At 43.9% G+C, this 20,654-nt stretch overlaps 1 protein-coding gene across 1 annotated transcript in view; it reads right to left on the bottom strand.

The window, feature by feature from the left end:
• F8 (coagulation factor VIII) overlaps positions 1–20,654 on the bottom strand; it is an 85,524-nt gene that overhangs the window by 36,436 nt on the left and 28,434 nt on the right. Inside the window, 4 exon segments of the mRNA NM_214167.2 lie at positions 6,247–6,456; positions 13,720–13,870; positions 16,105–16,319; positions 18,506–18,599. Of these exon segments, the coding sequence (NP_999332.2) occupies positions 6,247–6,456; positions 13,720–13,870; positions 16,105–16,319; positions 18,506–18,599 (670 nt within the window).

Below are 20,654 nucleotides of genomic sequence, written 5' to 3' on the forward strand. Positions count from 1 at the left end.
TTATTGCTATGCAACATAGTGGCATGGGTTCTAGAGTACGATTGCCTCGGTTCGAATCCTAGCTATACAATTTACCAGCTGTGTTGCTTTAAGCAAGTCCAAGGAACTCTCTGAGCTCCAGTTTTCTAATTTGTAAATGAGACTAGTAGTATCTGATAATGCATTCAAATCACATAACATAATGCCAAACACATACTCTGACCAATTTGTAGGATGAGTAAGTATAAGGGAGCAGGACTTAGGTTTAGGATACAGGTAACTAAAAGAGTGCTAACAATACTGAATTTCTACTGTGAACAGGAGAATCTGAGTGAAGGAATTCCATGGTGGTAAAAGTATATACATATACAAGTATCAATGAAAACAAAACACCTGAGCAGCCTCCTCAACTCACACAACATTTGCAAGCAACTTTTTTGTTCCTTTCTTTTTAGGACTGCACCTGCAGCATATGGAAGTTCCCAGGCTAGGGATCAAATCGGAGCTACAGCTGCCGGCCTACACCACAGCCACAGCAACTCGGGATCTGAGCCATGTCTGCAACCTACACCACAGCTCATGGCCAACACCAGATCCTTAACCCAATGAGCAGGGCCAGGAATCGAACCTGCATCCTCATGGTCCCTAGTTGGATTCATTTCCACTGAGCCAGGACTCCTGGTTGAATTTTTTAATAAGAACATCTTTTTATATTACATGTGTGAATAAAAATAAAATTAAAATGTTATAGTAATTAATTAATAAATCTCAATCCAAAGGCTTAAAGAAAGAGTTGATTCTATGATGAAAAATCAATAAAATAACCAAATAAAAAAGACATGCACCCCTATGTTCATTGCAGCACTATTCACAATAGCCAAGACAGAGAAACAACCCAAATGTCCACCAACAGAGGAATGGATTAAGATGTGGTACACATATACAATGGAATATTATTCAGCCATGAAAAGGAATGAAATAATGGCATTTATAGCAACATGATGGACCTAGAGATTCTCATATTGAGTGAAGTAAGTCTGACATAGAAAGACAAACATTACATGATATTTCTTTAGGTGAAATCTAAAAAAAAACCCGATACAAATGAACTTATTTGTTCATACATTTATTTATTTCCTTTTTGGCCACACCCACAGTATAAGGAAATTCCCAGGACAGGGATTGAATCCATGCCACAGGGATTGACCTATGCCAACTTCTGACACACGCATAAGATTCTTGGCCAAGTTTGAGACAATATGGACCTGCCTCTGACCTCAGCAATATAACCAGGGCTTTCAGTGAACTAATTAATTTTTTAGGCTGATATTCAATCTTGGAACTAGTTCCTATCAAAGCAACCCAGAGAGACAGAGCCCAGCTGATCACAAGTGGGTAGGGGCACATCTCAGGCTTCAATAGACAAAAGCTCTTTAGTAATCTGAGGCTAGTGTCATATTCCTGGCATAGAATATGAACCAATCTTTTATTAACTGGCATATAGAAAAACATCAAATATATTATTAAGTGAGGGGGAAAAGCACATTACAAAACATACTATAACCACCATTCCACTGCCTGTTTCTGAGTTCAATTTTTCTTTTCTTTTTTTCTCTTAAGAGTTCCCATATTTGTCTTTGTCTGGCTTATATCACTTAGCATAATGCCTTCCACATTTATCCATATTGTCACAAATGGCAATTTTTCCTTCTTTTTGATGGATGAATAATATACCATCACACACACATTTACATATATGTATGCACACACATATATATATAAACGTATATATCACATTTTTCTTTCTTTCTTTTTTTTTTTTGGTCTTTTTGCTATTTCTTTGGGGCTGCTCCCACGGCATATGGAGGTTTCCAGGCTAGGGGGTCGAATCGGAGCTGTAGCCACTAGCCTACACCAGAGCCACAGCAACGCGGGATCCGAGCCGCATCTGCAGCCGACACCACAGCTCACGGCAACGCTGGATCGTCAACCCACTGAGCAAGGGCAGGGACCGAACCCGCAACCTCATGGTTCCTAGTCGGATTCGTTAACCACTGCGCCACGACGGGAACTCCACATTTTTCTTTTTTGAAGAGTTTTTTTAATTAAATATTTTAAAGCTTTTTTTTTTTTTTTTTTGCTTTTTTAGGGCCTCACCTGCGGCATATGGAGGTTCTCAGGCTAGGGGTCAAGTCAGAGCTACAGCTGCCGGCCTACACCACAGTCACAGCAACTCGGGATCCGAGACATGTCTGTGACCTACACCACAGCTCAGGGCAATGCTGGATCCTTCACCCACTGAGCAAGGCCAGGGATTGAACTGGCAACCTCATGGTCCCTAGTTGGATTCATTTCCAATGAGCCACGACGGGAACTCCAATTTATTTTATTATTTTTTTTTTAGGTTACTAATCAGTTGACTTTTTTTTTTGCAAGTTCAAATCACTTGGCAGCTTTATTTTTTTAATTACCTAATGAATTTTATTACATTTATAGGCATAAGGGAACTCCAATTTATTTATTTACTTATTTATTTTTGGAACTCCAATTTAAAACATTTAAAAATTTTTATTGAGACATGGTTGATGTACAACCAAGTAATTAATTTCTAGAGATTATAATCTATATATAGTTACTATAATATATTAGCTATATTCCTAGTGTCATAGTACATATTCCCCACTGGTAACCACTAGTTTGTTCTCGACATCTGAGTCTGTTTTTTTTTTATTATATTCACTAGTTTGTTGTATTTTCTAGATTCTACCTATTAGTGAAATCATACAGTATTTGTCTTTACCTGTCCAACATATTTCACTTAGTATGATGCCCTCCAAGTCCATCCATGCTGCTGCAAATGGCAAAATTTCATTCTTTTTTTATGGATAGTATTCAATTGTGTGTGTGTGTACCAAACGTTCTTGATCCATTCATCTGTTGATGGACACCTAGGTTGGCAATTGTAATTTATGATTTTTATTTTTTCCATTATAGTTTATTTACAGTGTTCTGTTAATTCCATACTGTTTTCCATAGTGGCTGCGCCAGTTTACATTCCCACCAGCAGTGCAGGAGGGTTCCCTTTTCTCCACACCCTCTCCAGCTTTTGTTATTTGTAGACTTTTAAATCATGGCCACTCCCACGGATGTGAGGTGGTACCTCATTGTAGTTCTGATTTGCATTTCTCTAATAATTAGTGATGTTGAGCATTTTTTCACGTGCCTGTTGACCATCCATATGTTTTCTTTACATAAATGTCTATTTAGGTCTTCTGTCCATTTTTCTACTGGGTTGTTTGCCTTTTTTTATATAAAGCTGTATATGGTGTTTGCATATTTTGGAGATTAACCCCTTGTTGGTCACATCATTTGCAAAGATTTTCTCCCATTCTGTGGGTTGTATTTTCAGCTATTTTAGTGGTTTCCTTTGCTATGCAAAAGCTTTTTAAGATTAATTCAGTCTCATTTGTTTGTTTTTATTTTATTTTATTGGTTGTGCCTGAGGTATATGGAAGTTCCTGGGCCAGGGTTTGAACCTATGCTACAGCAGTGACCCAGGCTACTGCAGTGACAATGCTGGATACTTAACGCTGCTGAACCATATGGGAATTCCTCATTTGTTTATTTTTGCTTTTATTTTCTTTCTTTTTTTTTTTTTTGTCTTTTTTGCTGTTGTTGTTGTTGTTATTGTTGCTATTTCCTGGGCCGCTCCCGCGGCATATGGAGGTTCCCAGGCTAGGGGTTGAATCGGAGCTGTAGCCACCGGCCTACGCCAGAGCCACAGCAGGATGCAGGTTCAATTCCCTGGCCCAGCACAGTGGGTTAGAGGATTTGGCATTGCTGCAGGTGAGGCATAGGTCACACGTGTGGCTCAGGTCTGATCCCTGGCCTGAGAGCTCCATGCCACAGGGAGGCCAAGAAAGAAAATAAATAAACCAATAAATATGAATTGTAAAAATGACTCATCAAAACTTGTATATGTAGGGGTTTTTCTGCTCTGACCAGTTTTATTCAAAATTGAGTCAAAGGAAAAAAAAAGAAATAAAAGGCGTAAGTGTTGGATAGGAAAAACCAAAACTCAATATTTGCAACAATTTGTGTACAAGAAAACCTTATGGGAATCTATAAAATAACTGCTAGATTTTAGAAGTGAATTTAGCAAGGTTTCAAGAAAGTGAACATACAAAATTAATTTCATTACTTTTGTGTGTGTATCCCAATAAAACTTTATTTACAAAAGCAGTCTACCAAACTGCTAATTTCTTTTTTTAATTGAGATATAACTGACAGATACCCTTATGTTTAATGTACAATGTGTTGATTTGGGGGCGGTACATTTTAGGGCCACACCCACAGCATATGGAGGTTCCCAGGCTAGGGGTCTAATCAGAGCAGTAACTCCCGGCCTGCGCCACAGCCATGGCAACACAGGATCCGAGCTGTGTCTGCAACCTACACCACAGCTCATGGCAATGCTGGATCCTTAACCCACTGAGCGAGGCCAGGGATCAAACCTGCGCCCTCATGGATGGTAGTCAGATTTGTTTCTGCTGAACCACAGCGGGAACTCCCATGTGTTGATGCGATGCATTTTTCTATGGCCCTGTGATCAGTGGTAGCCACTCGCCCTTATCACAACAAATCATTATCACATATGTGGTTCAAGCAGAGTGTGAAGTGAATGGTGTGCTGACACACGTGTTACAACACGGATGAGTCCTGCTGAGTGAAAATTATATTGCATGAAATAAACCACACATAAAAGGACAAATAGTATGATTCCATTTATATGAAATATTCAGAACAGGCAAATCCATAGAGACAGAAGGTAGAGCAGTGGGTGCCAGGGTCTGGGGGAAGGGAGCTGCGGACTGACTGCTTAATGGTAAAGGGTTTCTTACATGGTGATAAACATTTTCTGGAGTTAGATAACGGTGATGGTTGTACAACATATTGAAGGTTCCAGAAGCCACTAAATTGTACAGTTTTAGATGGTTAAAACGTGAATTTTATGTTATGTGAATTTTACCTCAATAAAATAAAAGGCATCAGCTTTACAATACTGACCACAAGAAGTCTTGCCTGGGGGCTTTATTTAGCTTGAGCTTTGTAATCAGTGATACAATATTAGAAAATTTTCCCTCAAGACACATGAAGCAGAGTTTTAATTTGTCTGTAGAATTTAAGTTATCACCAACAAAGTTCGAAAGCTTCTCAAAATATTGATATTTTAACTATTTTTCTCTGCCTGCGCACATGTACACATTCTGTTTGGTTTGGACAATTATAACCATATTATGTATACTATTTTATAATATTTTTGCACATATTTAATGAATTCATTCATTGAAAAAATATTAAGCATCTATTATAGGTCAGGCACCGTAACCACCGGGGATACAGCAATGAACAAGTTGTGCTCAGACCTTCCAACTTAGTTGGAAACAGATAACAAAAACATAAACATGAACAAACAAGAGACTACCAGAGGTGTTACTGGAGTTCTGTCAAGTTCTTCTTCACTCGCTTCCCGCAAAAATACACTACTTGAAATAAGTTTCTAGGTGTGAAAGTGAATACATATTTGTATATGACGAGACTGGTTTTCATTCTGTAGAAATTTCCCCATGAGAATTTAGCTCCAGAAAAGCCACAGGTGTTGGAGAGTAACCACATCTGTGGGTAGTTTCAGCTACTTCCCTCCACAGATGTTGGGGGGTGGTGGCCAGGAGCATGGAGCGGCCGAGCACCGGCTGCTAAGCTGAATGAACACAGCAACAATCTGGTGAGACTGAGGCCATAGTTAGGAGGGAAGGGGAGGAGGAGAAGCTGCTGGCCACCTCGTTCTGAAGGCTTCGCAGTGGTTTCAGGGTGTGCGTGCAGAAGGAGATTATTATGCAATTTCCAAAGGCTTCTAGGTGGTATTTATCCAATAATATCTATGTTCACAAGGCATGTGAATCAGTATAAGAATAATATAAGCAGAGTTCCCGTCGTGGAGCAGTGGTTAACGAATCTGACTAGGAACCATGAGGACGCAAGTTCGGCCCCTGGCCTTGCTCCATGGGTGAAGGATCCAGCGTTGCCGTGAGCTGTGGTGTAGGTTGCAGACGCGGCTCGGATCCCACGTTGCTGTGGCTCTGGTGTGGGCCGGTGGCTGCAGCTCCCATTCGACCCCTCGCCTGGGAACCTCCATATGCCGTGGGAGCAGCCCAAGAAAAGGCAAAACAGACAAAAAAAAAAAAAAGAATAATATAAGTAACTAACCTGGGTTTTCCATTGACATGAAGACCGTTTCTCCTGAGAAGGGGAACAGGGTGAGTGTGTCTTCATAGACCATTTTGTGTTTGAAGGTGTAGCCAGAGAAGAAGACGGAGAGGAAGTCCGTCTGTGCTCCAACACTTAGAATGTACCAGTATGCCACCTCGTGCAAACAAACCGACAGCTGCAAGCTATCAAAAACATAGCCATTGATGCCTGCGAAAGAAGGAGCCAAAACAAGGTTTTAGCAGTAGCTGGGTGCGTTCTTTCGGCTTGTCGTGATATGATAAGACATGATTATGTGTTGCATCTGTTACCTTATTCCCAAGAAGAAATGACATTATACCTTCCAAAAAAGTAAATGGTCAGTACTGGAGCAGCTAGGTTATGATCTCGAGGTGAGGGGCCTCACCGACCACTGTGGTAATGAGAGACTTAGAGGTGATAGGGTGACGGCAGTTTGCTGAGGAGCATACGGTCTCACACCATCTCCCTACAGACTGTTTATTAGTTGCAAGGAGAAAAATAATAACTACACAGAGGAAAAAACAGAAGGAAATCTCCTTGATTGAGTGATCAAAATGAATATCTACCAATGCATCTAAAAAAAGTTTTTAGCCTGACATTTATTAAAAGATAAGACATTTAAGAAACTTCACAGTTGCTCTCCAGCTTGTTATTATTATTTTAAAATATTTGGCTTGTGTTAGAGGTTATCACATGTCCATATATTTCTATAAATGTTTAAAATTAATGTAGTCCATTACATTTTCATATCTAGCAATATTTCCTCCAAACTCCTTTTTTTTCTTTGTCTTTTTGCCTTTTCTAGGTCCTCACCCGAGCCATATGGAGGTTCCCAGGCTAGGGGTCTAATTGGAGCTGTAGCCGCCAGCCTACACTACAGCCACAGCAACGCCGGATGCAAGCCGCGTCTGCCACCTACACCACAGCTCACGGCAACACGGAATCCTTAACCATAGAGTGAGGCCAGGGATCGAACATGCATCCTTATGGATACTATGTTGGGTTCTTAACCTGCTGAGCCACAAAAGGAACTCCCTAAAGATTCTTTCTTAACTCATTTTTGCTTATCTTTTCTACTAATCTTAATTTTGAACCTAACATATCCAGTTGGAAAAAACTCCAAAAAAATCAGATTTCAGTCCAGGGGGTTAGGACAGACTTTGCATCCAATAGCAACTGAAAAAAAAAATGGCTTCTTGTCCTTTCTGTTCACACCATCCCTTTACCTAATGGCAGCTCTTTGTAAGGTTTTCCTCTTTTTGTGAAATCATCTCATTAGAAGAGGCCGATAAACCCTTAAGTGGCAGTTCTCTTGTGGCACAGCGGGTTAAGGTTCTGGTGTTGTCACTGCAGCAGCTCTGGTCACTGCTGTGGTGCGGGTTTGATCCCAGGCCTGGGAACGTCCACATGCTGGCGTGGGACCAAAAACAAACAAACAAAAAACCCCTAAAACCCAAAACTCTTAGGAGTTTGCTTTTGGATAAATGTCAAGGATATGTGCTTGTGCAGATAAATTAAATTACATTAAACTTTTCAGAGTTCCTGTCGTGGCTCAGTGGAAACGAATCTGACCACCATCCTTGAGGACACAGGTTCGATCCCTGGCCTCACACAGTGGGTTAAGGATCCGGCGTTGCCGTGAGCTGTGGTGTAAGTCGCAGACTTGGCTCGGATGCTGAGTTGCTGTGGCTCTGGTGTAGGCTGGTGGCTACAGCTCCGATTGGACCCCTAGCCTGGGGACCTCCATGTGCCATGGGTGCGGCCCTAAAAAGGTTAAAAAAAAATTGTCAACTTTTAGAAAAGTCTATTCTTCCCAAAATTCTTTTCTTATTGCCCGTTAATTTATTTTCTTCCTCTAAATACAAAAATGCTTTTCCGTTTATGAAACACTTTTGAGGGGAAGTTTACAGAAAAGCATAAGACTCACAGAAGCCCGTCACTGGTCATTCACAGCGCGGAGGTCTCCCCGCAGGCACAAACAGCCGACCCTGACGCCGCCGCCGTCTCCAATGGTGACCACGGCGGGTCCGCGCAGGCGCTCGGGGGCGGGGCCTCCACCGGGGGCGGGGCCTCCACCGGGGGCGGGGCCTCCACCGGGGGCGGGGCCTCCACCGGGGGCGGGGCCTCCACCGGGGGCGGGGCCTCCACCGGGGGCGGGGCCTCCACCGGGGGCGGGGCCTCCACCGGGGGACCTCCCCGCCCGCCGCCGCCAAGGTTCGCGTCTCATTTGCTGGGTCCCCGCCCGGGTCCCCGCCCAGCTTCCCGCCCGCGGCCCGACTTCTCCCGCTTCGGAAAGCTGCTGTTCTTCCGCTGACTGGGCTCCATTGTATGGACGCAGCACAGCTGGTTTAACCATTGTCCTATTGGAGGATGTTTGATTATTTCTGAGCCTCCGTTGCTATAAAACATTATCAGATTTATTCCGCGGAGCCCCATTTGCAAGAAGCTAAAGATAAAGATGGGAGATAAAGTTTCCCCCCTTTTCTTTTCTACCTCATTGCGTTTTCTCCACGGGATAAAAATGATTTGGAGTCCAAAACCTGCCCGAATAAAAACCACGAACTAGGAGTGCCCTTGGTGGCTCAGTGGTAAGGAACCCAACTGGTATCCATGAGGAAGTGGGCTGGATCCCTGGCCTTGCTCAGTGGGTTAAGGATCCGGCGTTGCCGTAAGCTGCGGTGTAGGCTGCAGATGCGGCTTGGATCCCGCGTTGCTGTGGCTCTGGTGTAGGCCGGCAACTGTAGCTTGGATTCGACCCCCCTAGCCTGGGAACTTCCATATGCCCCGGGTTCGGCCCTAAAAAAACAAACAAATGAAAACAAAACCCCACAAGCTGAGTTTCCAAAACTCACAGCTCCGTAATTCCTCATGAAAAGGAAAGACCCAAGGCGGTCTCCCTTAAATATCTGCCCCAAATGGCCCAAGCCCGGGGCTATAGCGCTTAAAAACGCTTCACACCCAGTTTTACCAAAAGCTAAAGAGAAAGCGTTTTCCAAGCCAGTGGCGGCTGGGAAAGCAGAGCGACAGGCAGGCCGGGTGTGCAGAAAAGAGAAACGGACCTCCTGGGTCCCTGGCGTCGGGGCAACCTCACTTCCTCAGCTCCGGGACAAAGGCTTTCATTTTTTCTTCCTAACGTTCTGCTCTTCGCCTCCTCCGGGAGCTCCCCGTTGTTCATGGTCTCCAGGGGCTGGAGCCGGCTAAAGAGGCGAGCCTGCCAACTGGTCGCCAAAGAAGAGGGCCGCCCCGAGGCCAGGGCCTCCCAGGGTCTCCGCACAGATCCACGCTGGCTCCTCCTAAGCGGCAGATTCCTGCTCGGGGCTTTTCTCCCCCCACTCCTGTGGCGCCTTCTTCCAGCCCCTTGGCAGGGAGCCCCTGGCTCGAGGCGCAGGGGTCAGGAGCTGGCTCCAGGAGCTCTGATTATTTCCAAGTTTTAGCAGTATGGCCAGAGGGGCTGTGTATATATATATATATATATATATATATATATATATGTATGTATACAGAGAGACAAGTTTTTATGTGAGCATAAGTTTTCATTCTCTAGGGTGAAATGGAATCCCAGGAGTGGGATTGCTGGATCATACGGTAAGTACAACGTTATAACTGCCAAACCATCTTCCACAATGAGGGTGCCTGTTGCTCTGCATTCACTAGCACAGTTAATATCGTCTGTTCTGTTTTATTTGGGCTATTAAAATAGACATGGACAGCTACCTCACTGTTTTGTTTTTGGCTTTTTTGTTTTTGTTTTTTCAGGGCCACCCCTGTGGCATATGGGAGTTCCCAGGCTAGGGGTCGAATTGGAGCTGCAGCTGCCGGCCTACACCACAGCCATAGCAACCCGGGATCCGAGCCACATCTGCAACCCACACTGCAGCTCACAGCAACTCTGGATCCTTATAGACACTATGTTGGGATCTTAACCCACTGAGGATTCTGGCCCCAGACAGCTGAGAGATCTAGTTTTCTGTTATTCTCTTTTGTTCTACCTGCCCTTTGTTGCAAAACTCCCAGACATCCCAGCTTCCCCCCGCACCTCCTCAGAGTACTTTTCTCAGGGTTACCTGAGATGCTGCCTCCTGGGCTTAAGTCCTCGGTTTTGTCCACCAAATAAAACATAACTCTCAACTTAGAAAAAAATCAGTCAGCTGTGTGTGTGTGTCTGTTTCTGCACTGTGCCATGCATCTTGGTGAATACAAGGCTATCTTGGTTACTGTAGCTTTAGAGTAAGTCTTAAAATCAGGTAGTATGAGTCCTCCAACTTAATTTTTCTTTTTCTGTTTTTTTTGTCTTTTGTCATTTTAGGGCCGCACCTGCGGCATATGGAGGTTCCAGGCTGGGGGTCCAATCCGAGCTGTAGCCGCCGGCCTACACCACAGCCACAGCAATGCCAGATCCGAGCTGCATCTGTGACCTCCACCACAGCTCACGGCCACGCTGGATCCTCAACCCACTGAGCAAGGCCAGGGAATTGAACCCGAGTCCTCATGGATACCAGTCGAGTTTGTGAACCACTAAGCCATGATGAGAACTCCAATTTTTCTTTTTCAAAATTGTTGTGGCTATGCTAGTTCCTTTGCTTTTCCATATAAATTTTATAAAATACTTTTACCTACCATCAAAAAAATCCTGCTGGGATTGTAATAGGAATTGCTTTCAATCTATAGGTCTGTTTGGGGAGAGCGACGCCTTCACTCCATTGAGTCTTCCAATCTGTGAACACCGTGTGTCTCCCCACCTGTCTGCGTCTTTTCAAATTTCTTGCATCATTTGTAATTTTCAGTGTGCACATCCTGCATGTGTTTTGTTAGATTTATGCCTAAGTATTTCTTTTTTTGAGGCTATTATAAATGGTATTATTTTTGTAATTTAGATCTCCAGTAGTTGGCTGTTGTTATATAGACGCATGACTGATGTTTTATTTTTTATTTTTTAAATGTTTGTTTACTTATTCTTCTTTTTAGGGCTGCATCTGTAGCGTACGAAATTTCCTGAGCTAGGGGTCAAATCGAAGCTGCAGCTGTGGACTGCACCACAGCCATAGCCACAGCGATGCTAGATCCTAGCTGTGTCTGTGACCTACACGGCAGCTTGTGGCAGCGCCAGATCCTTAACCCACTGAGCAAGGCCGGGGCTCAACCCACATCCTCCTGGATACTAGTTGAGTTCTTAACCCACTGAGCCACAATGGGAACTCCATGATTGACTTTTTTTATATGTGGGTTTTGCATTCTGCAGCCATACTAAACTCACTTAAATTACTTCTAGGTGCTTTTTTTGTGGAGTTCATGAGATTTTCTATGTAGATATTCAGGTCATACTCAGTTTTATTTCTTTACTTCCAACCTGCATGCTTTTAAATCTTTCTCATTTCCTTTCCCAATTTGCCTGCTGCCAACTAATTTTCGGGGTTCTTAAACAGCTCCTCCATGCATTCTGTTAGGGAAAAAAATCATTAACTGTCCTACTGAATGTGCAACTAAAAACGGTTGTGTTCAGTGGGACAGACAGGGCGACATGTGTTCTTCCGTCTTAACCAGAACCAGAACTCCAGAAGGCATATACATTTTTAATGTTAAGGGCGTGCTAGTTAGCCAGTAGCGTTATAATGATCTCAGAGAGACATTACCGAGTGATGGCTTGGAGCGAGATCTTAATTCTCTGCTCAGGAATGGAACCTGGGCAGCCCAGGTGAAAATCAGGAATCTTGGCCCCTAGGCGAGCTGGAGGCCTGTTGAAAGCAAGAATGTTTCAAGGAGGCAAAGGCTGGACAAACAGGTAAAGTTTCTTGTTAGAGACACAGCACAGCCTGTGGGAGAGCACCCGGAGAAGGGTCTGTTTGTCTAAGGCAGAAGCAAAGCAGGAACACACACCCAGAGGAGCGGCCTGAGCGGTGCTTTAAGTCACTTGCACGGGGCAGGCCTTCTGGGCCTTTGTTTTCCTTTGGCCAGTTATCTTGCCTTGGCACCTGACCAGCCCAGGGCCCTCCCCCGCCTGCCTGTGCTTCTTTTGGCCCAGATGGATTCGAAAGCAAGGCGTGGCGGGAAGCTTATCTGGACCTCTTAGGGCCTGGCGCCCCCTCCCTTTCGGACCCGGAGGGGTCTCTGTGGCCCTGAGCGGAGGCAGGAGGTGGCCTCTTTGTTCCTCTGCCCGAGCAGGGCTCGGCCCCTCTTTTGATCGTGTCGTTACCCCTGTTTCACAGGTTCACAGAGGACGAGTACCCCGTGTGTGCCTTGTGCGGGTGTTATTTCCAGCCTCAAGTACAGACAGGCGGCTGCTTGTAAATGTTTGTCCTGAGCCCACCTATCCTGCCTCCGTAGGATAATCTTTTACTCACAAGCCCACCAGTAATTGTCTTCTAATTTGGGCCGGCTGATAGATATAAAGTGCCATCGCAGTGGTTTTCTACTTTGCATCCCTCTGTAGTGAGATTGAAAACTTTTGTCACATTTTTGACCATTCCGATTTGTGTGTTCATCTAGACAGAGACACATACAGAGGGACAACCTTGTGAGGACACAGCAAGATGGCCATCTACAAGCCAAGGAGACGCCTTGACCGCTGACTTCTAGAATCATGAGGCAAGAAATGTCTACAGTGGAAGCCACTCAGTCAGTGGTACTTCGTTATGGCAAAGCCTAGGGGACTAATACAACGTATATGTTCATACATGGATATATAATCATGGAAGAATGTGTTTTAACACGGGCTACCTGGATGCAAAATGGGAAGCCAAGTAAACATCAAGCAGATCATGTTGTCCACTTCGAATAGGTAGAGCTTGTTTTTGTTTTTTGCTTTGTAGGGCCACACCTGTGGCATATGGAGGTTCCCAGGCTAGGGGTCAAATCGAAGCTGCAGCTGCCAACCGACACCCCAACTCACCGCCACGCTGGATCCTTAACCCACTGAGCGAGGCCACGGATCGAACCAGCAACTTCATGGATACTAGTTGGGTTCATTACCGCTGAGCCACAAATATATATAGTTTTAATTTGTCAATTGTACCTCAATAAAGCCGGAAAAAAGAGGTCGGTTTTTAAACAATGTACAATATGTTAATTTGACTGCTGAATTGTTATAGCTGGCAATTGTTTTATCAAGGGACAAATGCATCCCCTTTTATTTCACGTGTAATTTACCAACTGAGTGTATTTTGCATTAAGGATGACTTACGTTTGTTTGAGTAAATGAAAACTGTGTGTCTTTTTTTATTTATCCTTTAAAAATAAACGTCTCTGAACATTTGAAGATGCCTTCTAAAGAAAATATATTCATTATCTGATCATATTTATACATTTATATAAAATTGCATATATTCATATGTAACAGTTTTTAAGGAAATATGACTCTTGCATGGCATACGAATGAATGCATTCACTGTAAATCGGTTTATGGCTTAAGTTTCCCTTGATCCATTGCCCACTGGACTCAAGGGCTGCTTTACTTACTGTGCATGATGTTAGAAGCTTGGAACTCTGGATCCTGGGGCTGTAATCCATCCGGATTGGGGAGGAAGCGCTGAATATTCTCTGCGAGGTACCAGCTTTGATTCTCATCGAATACAGAAAACAGGATGACGTTTCTCTTGTCTGACATCATCTATTAATTATGGGCATTGAGAGAAAGAAAAACATGCCAGGAATATGACACTAGCCTCAGATTACTAAAGAGCTTTTGTCTGTTGAAGCCTGAGATGTGCCCCTACCCACTTGTGATCAGCTGGGCTCTGTCTCTCTGGGTCGCTTTGATAGGAACTAGTTCCAGGATTGAATATCAGCCTAAAAAATTAATTAGTTCACTGAAAGCCCTGGTTATATTGCTGAGGTCAGAGGCAGGTCCATATCATCTCAAACTTGGCCCAGAATCTTATGCGTGTGTCAGAAGTTGGCGTAGGTCAGTCCCTGTGGCTTGGATTCAATCCCTGTCCCGGGAAATGAGTGATCTATGATGGCACACATGCAACACACCTATAAGCCTCTGGTTCAATTCCATTGCTCTCAGGACCTGGGAGTGGGGGCGGGTGCCGAGAGCAGTGAGGAGGGCAAGAGGGTGACCGGACCCATTAAACTTGTTCCTTCTGGATCCAAGGCCACATGCTGGCTGATTTTCTTCATTCCTTCCGTATTCAGATTATAGAATTTTCACTTTCTAAAGATTCAAGTGACTATTCAATGTCTTTCTTAAACAATTTAGTCAAGGAAGAGTAATGCTTTCCCTGAACTTTCAGCTACCAAATGCCCTTTCGCAAGGCTGCCAATCCATAAAAAACTAAAAATACCAAACAGAAATCAAATGACCAAGCTAAGATGAATGATAAAATGTTAACTAAGTCCAATACTTCTTAAGTTTTCTGTTTACAGACTTTCAAGTTTTTTTCAGAGGAGGAGTTTTCACAGGAAGCAAGGTTATGAGTTAGTCACTTGCTAGTTGAAGCTGCCAAGATTTACTGTATGACCTATGACTGCAGAAACCAAAATGCTGAGGGCAGGAGATTGCAGAATACAGGTACATCTCAGTCCTCTTCAAAAAACTGATGGGAAAAGCATAATTCAGAAAAGTTAGTCAGGACAAGTACTTATGCCTCTCTGGGTTTGTGCGCCTCGTGTTTTCCCTGCATTAAAGTCACAAAGTGTTTTCAGACCAGTAGGAATCCTATGTATCCTAAGTAACAAAATGGACATGTACTCAAGCCTCAGCAATATGGCAATGAGTTATTCTGGAGCCAACCATGAGTTTTGTGAAGAATGAAGCTTTTTAAAAAATCAGAGTACTTAACTTTATTTTTCTAAAACAGAAGGGGTCCACATTCTGACCATATTCTGAAATATTGATATATTTCCCTGTATTTTCCTCAACATATATTTATTGCACTCCTACTGCTGTGCTAGATGCTGCAGATATGTTCATCTTGAGGTGTCTGAGTCACCCACAATGAGACATCTAGGGGAGACTCCAGGCTGGCATATAGATTTGTGAGTCATCGAAAAATAGGTGGTAATTGATCATGTAAAAATGGGCACTGGAGTTCCTGTGGTGGCGCAGCGGAAACGATCCGACTAGGAACCATGAGATTGCTCAGTGGGTTAAGGATCCGGCGTTGCCATGAGCTGTGGTGTAGGTCGAAGATGGGGCTCGGATCCTGCGTTGCTGTGGCTCTGGCGTAGACCGGTGGCTACAGCTCCAATTAGACCCCTAGCCTGGGAACCTCCACATGCTGTGGGTGCGGCCCTAAAAAGACAAAAAGACAAAAAAAAAGGGGGGGGCACTATCTGGGAGCTCTCATTGTGGCTTAGCAGTAAGGAACCTGACAATTATCCAGGAGGATGCGTGTTCCATCCCTGGCCTCACTCAGTGGCTTAAGGATTCAGTGTTGCTGTGGCTGTGGTGTAGGCCGGCAGCTGTAGCTCTGATTCGACCCCCAGCCTGGGAACATACATCCATATGCCGCAGGTGCGGCCCTACAAAGAAAAGGGGGGGGGCAAGATCACCTACAGAGAGTAATTTCAGACTGAGAATGAGTATTATATAGAAATATCTAGGGCCCAGGCACTCCTATCCATCCAGCAGGCAAGTTTATTACACCAAACTTAAATTCGATAAAAGCAGTGAGTTCCCTGGTGGCCCAGCGGTTGGGGATGCAGTGTTGTCACTGCTGTGGCGCAGTGAGAAACCCAGCTCACTTCTTTCAGTGGCGAATGTTGTAGACTCCCATGTTTTCTGCAGGCTACAGGGAGACACACACCAAGAGAGCGTAGGACGTGTTGTCTGAAGCTCACATGCATCGTCATTCCTTCTTAGCTTCAGACCCGGCACTGGGAAAGAGGTAAGCTCACCTGGTTTCCTCTTTGGTCTACAGATTCTTTGTAGCAGATGAGGAGAGGGCCAATGAGTCCCGAAGCCAGATCTTTCTCTAGATTAATGGAGCTCGAGTAGTAGCGGGTCAGGCACCGAGGATCGGACTTGGTTGGCCCATCTTCCACAGTCACTGTCCATTTATACTTGAAAGTCTCTCCTGGCAGAATTGGCATGTCTTTCAAATGTTTCCAACCTACCCGCAGCCAAACCCCAGAAGAGCTTGATTAGAAGTGTAACAAGCCGGGAGTTCCCATCGTGGCACAGCGGTTAATGAATTTGACTAGGAACCATGAGGTTGCAGATTCGATCCCTGCCCTTGCTCAGTGGGTGAAGGATCCGGCATTGCTGCGACTGTGGCTAGGCCGGTGGCTACAGCTCAGATTAGACCCCCTAGCCTGGGAACCTACATATGCCGTGGGTGCGGCCTTAAGAAAACAAAAGACAAAAAAATAAAATAATTTAAATGCTGGGTTTTCATTTTTTAAAGTTCAGAATAGATACATAGTAAAAGCAAGAATTTATTTAAAATAATAGTACAAAATGTAAATTTTTTTTTGGTCTTTTTGCCTTTTTGGGGGCCACTCTTGTGACACTTGGAGGTTCCCAGGCTAGGGGTCCAATCAGAGCTATAGCCACCGGCCTACACCAGAGCCACAGCAACACAGGATCCGAGTCACGTCAGCTCATGGCAACGCCGGATCGTTAACCCAGTGAGCGAGGCCAGGGGTCGAACCCTCAACCTCATGGTTCCTAGTCAGATTCATTATCCACTGTGCCACAACGGGAACTCCCTGTAAATGTTTTCAACCTTAGTTTTATAAAAGTAAAGGCATGGCTGGCAGCAGCTGAGAAATGGAAGCAGAGAGGAGGGAAACGGGAAAGGGCTGTGTTGTTAGTACCTTTAACTGGCACCTAATATCATAAAGATATAAAAAGTGGGTGTTCAGCATATTTCTTAAATTCTAATAATAGCCAGCCGAGGCACTAAAAACACTGATAAAAGTCTAAAACGATTGGAGTGGGAAGAAGCACAATGCTAAATCCTCATTTACACAAAATCAACATATAAAGTTTAAATCTGAAAAGCAAAGGAGTAGCATATAAATGATTTTTTCGAGGTATAGAGATAATCCCCAAAAGTCTAAAACAGAAAGGCTTAAAAATGGATGCCTCTAGGGAATGGAGCTTACAGCCTTTCCATAGTTTTCAGCATGTATTATTTTGACGAAATAAATATTCACCCCAAATTAAAGAGTAGAAAGAATATTTATAACATCCAATCTACCAAAAGGAAAAATATATATCAAATAAAACTACTTACTAAAAGAATAAAAGAGTAAAATAATTGTAAGTAAAAATATAAAATTACTGTAAAGCATGTACATTCATCAGTAGTAACACGAATATATCAGCAGTGACACAAGCGTGACTAAGATAAAATCTCCTATTGGAAGGTAGAGACTGGGCACAAAAACAAAACCAATACAGGCTGTTTACACAAGGCAGCCCTAACACGAAATAAACAAAAGTACAGGAAAATAGGAGTTCTCTTGTGGTGCAGTGCGTTGGGGATCCAGTGTTGTCACTGCAGCGGCTTGAGTCGCTGCCGTGGCATGGGTTTGATCCCTGGCCCAGGAACTTCCACATGCTTCCTGTGTGGCCAAATATATATAGATGTATGAAAATAATGGCACAGAACAGGTAAACTAGCTAAGAATATGTGGCTGTTGGAAAAGGTTAGAAGACAGTAAGACAATATTTCAAAGGTGCTAAATGAAAAAGGAACCCCTCTCAACCCAGAATTCTTGGTTCTCTTTATGCTCCTTAATCTAAGTGCTGTTATAGGCAAATTACAGTATTGCCATATATATTTAGCTAGTTTACCTTTTGTGTGCTGTTATTTTCCCGTATTGATAAAAGCATAAAGATGTTTCAAAAGTGAAAGTAAAATTAGGAGTTCCCATCATGGCTCAGCAGTAACGAACCCAGGTAGGAACCATGAAGTTGCAGGTTCGATCCCTGGCCTCGCTCAGTGGGTTAAGGATCCAGCATGGCCCTGAGCTGTGGTGTGACCTGCAGATGCGGCTCGGACCCCAAGTGGCAGTGGCTGTGGCTGCGGTATAGGCCGGTGGCCACAGCTCCGATTACACCCCTAGCCTGGGAACCTTCATATGCTGCGGGTGCGGCCCTAAAAAGCAAAACAAAACAAAACAAAATAAAAACAGTGAAAGCAAAATAAAGCCATTTTCAAATAAAATAAAACTTAGGAGAATAAGGATGGTGGGGTGATAACTGTGCATGATTTGAGTTGTTACTGAGGCTGTGGCCGCATCTGTATCCACAGGTAAGTAAGGTCTATGCAATCGAGGTCAGACTGACCTTTTAGAAGTCTCCCTGGGTGCAAAGCGCTGACATCAGTGATTCCATGAGGGTAGATGTTATATGGTCGGCTCGCTTTATTCTTAAATATAATCTGAAAGTATAAATGCGATGTGAGATCAAGAACCAAGACAACTAGGAGCAACAATAAAAGTGTGGCCAATTCCAGAAAATAAGAGCTGATTTGTATCCACGGTAGAGGGGGTTGAGCCTAGATAATAAAGCTCAAATTCTTGTTCCTTTCATAAAATTGCTCAGACAGCTACTTAGGTTTCTCACGAAAGGCTCCTTCCCATCTATATGAGATTATTTTAGGGAGTTTCCTAGTGGCCTCGTGGGTTAAGGATCCAGCGTTGTCACTTCTGTGGCCTGGGTCGCTAATGTGGTGCAAGTTCAGTCCCTGGCCCAGGAACTTCCACATGCTGCAGGCAAAATCAAAAAGAAAAACAAGTATTTTACCTGCTTCGGGAAGAATTCCTTGCACCTTCTCACCCTAGGAGTTGCAATTTGGCCGTCTGCTCAGGACGCTGCTTCCCTCAGCCTTTCCCACCTTTAGGGCACAGAATTCCCAACGGTGGGGAGGATAAAAAACCAAAATAAAACTGGAGTTCCCACTGCAGCTCAGCCGCAAAACCAACCCAACTGGTATCCATAAGGATGTGGGTTCGATCCCTGGGTTAGGGATTCCTCAGTGGGTTAAGGATCTGGTGTTGCTGTGGCTGTGGTGTAGGCCGGCAGCTGCAGCTCTGATTTGATCCCTAGCCTGGGACCCTCCATATGCCACAGTGTGGCCGTAAAAGGGAAGAAAGAAAGAAAGACAGACAGACAGAAAGAAAGAATCTTGCATGGAGGAGCAGGCATGACCAGGAGGACGGTTGACAATGACATAAGCAAGCATGGCAGGGGCGTGATGGCAGGGGCATGACCGCAGGGGCCAAGAAAGAGAGAAAGGCTAGAAGAGTCATAGCATGGAAGCAGCACTTAAGAAATCTGAGTATATCAACCGGCCTCTTATCTGAGGTTGCATGATATGAGGATAAAAAAATCAACTTCTACTTGCAGTCTGGTCTTCAACCCGCTCATTTGGTAAAACCCACTGCCAGCCTATTCCTTGCCTGCACCTAAGCAGCAGAATGAAATGTCTGCAGTGAGCCTCTTTAGATTCATGACCATAAATCACAAGCAGACACGCCAGCTACCCAGTTATCCTGCTATGTTTTCCTACAAATTCACTTTCCCACGCGCTTAGCTGACTAATATTTGCTTCCTGATCCTCAGTCTCAGGTGCTTCTTTTTTCACTGGGAGAAGAAATTCCTCATCCTCCCACCATCAACTTGACCAACCTATATGCATATCTGGCCATGTTTTCTCCTGTTAATATCAGCTCCTATCAGAGTTCCCGTTGTGGCGCAGTGGAAATGAGTCTGACTAGGAACCATGAGGTTTCGGGTTCGAGCCCTGGCCTTGTTCCGTGGGTTGAGGATCCAGCATTGCCATGGCTGTGGTGTAGGCCAGCAGCTGCAGCTCTGATTCAACCCCTAGCCTGGGAACCTCCGTATGCCACGAGTGCGGCCCTAAAGAAAATAAAGACAAAAAAATGTTTTAAGAAGTAAAATGAGGAAAGCTTGCCTTAAAAATATCAAAACATATTATAAGGTAGCGATCATTAAAACAGTATGGTAACAGATCCGTTAAAGAGAACAGATTTTAACATTTTAATATATAATAAGAAAGGTATTTTTAAATGAGTGAAAAAAGGATTGGTTGGGCCAATTGGCTGTCGCTTGGGAAAAATCCCTATTTGACACCATGCTCTATACCCAAAAGTAACTTCCAGAGCAATTAAAATGCTTACTGTAAAAATAAAACTGTAAATGTAAAGGAATAAAATACAGTGGACTATGTTTATAATGTCTTGTGGGTAAGGAAGAGGTTCCAAGGCAGAAAACATAAATGAAGATATCCCCCCAAAATGTAAAGACTGATGAAGGATCCTGACTACATAAAGATTGAAAATCCTTACAGGACGAAAGCCATCCTAAAGGAGTAACGTACGAGGGACAGACTGGGAAAAATATTTGAAAGATGACTAACAATGGGCTTATATCTGTCATGCATAAAGCCTTCTAGAAATATATAAGCAAGAGA

The sequence above is a fragment of the Sus scrofa genome, chromosome X (assembly GCF_000003025.6).
Source record: "Sus scrofa isolate TJ Tabasco breed Duroc chromosome X, Sscrofa11.1, whole genome shotgun sequence".
Taxonomy (NCBI): domain Eukaryota; kingdom Metazoa; phylum Chordata; class Mammalia; order Artiodactyla; family Suidae; genus Sus; species Sus scrofa.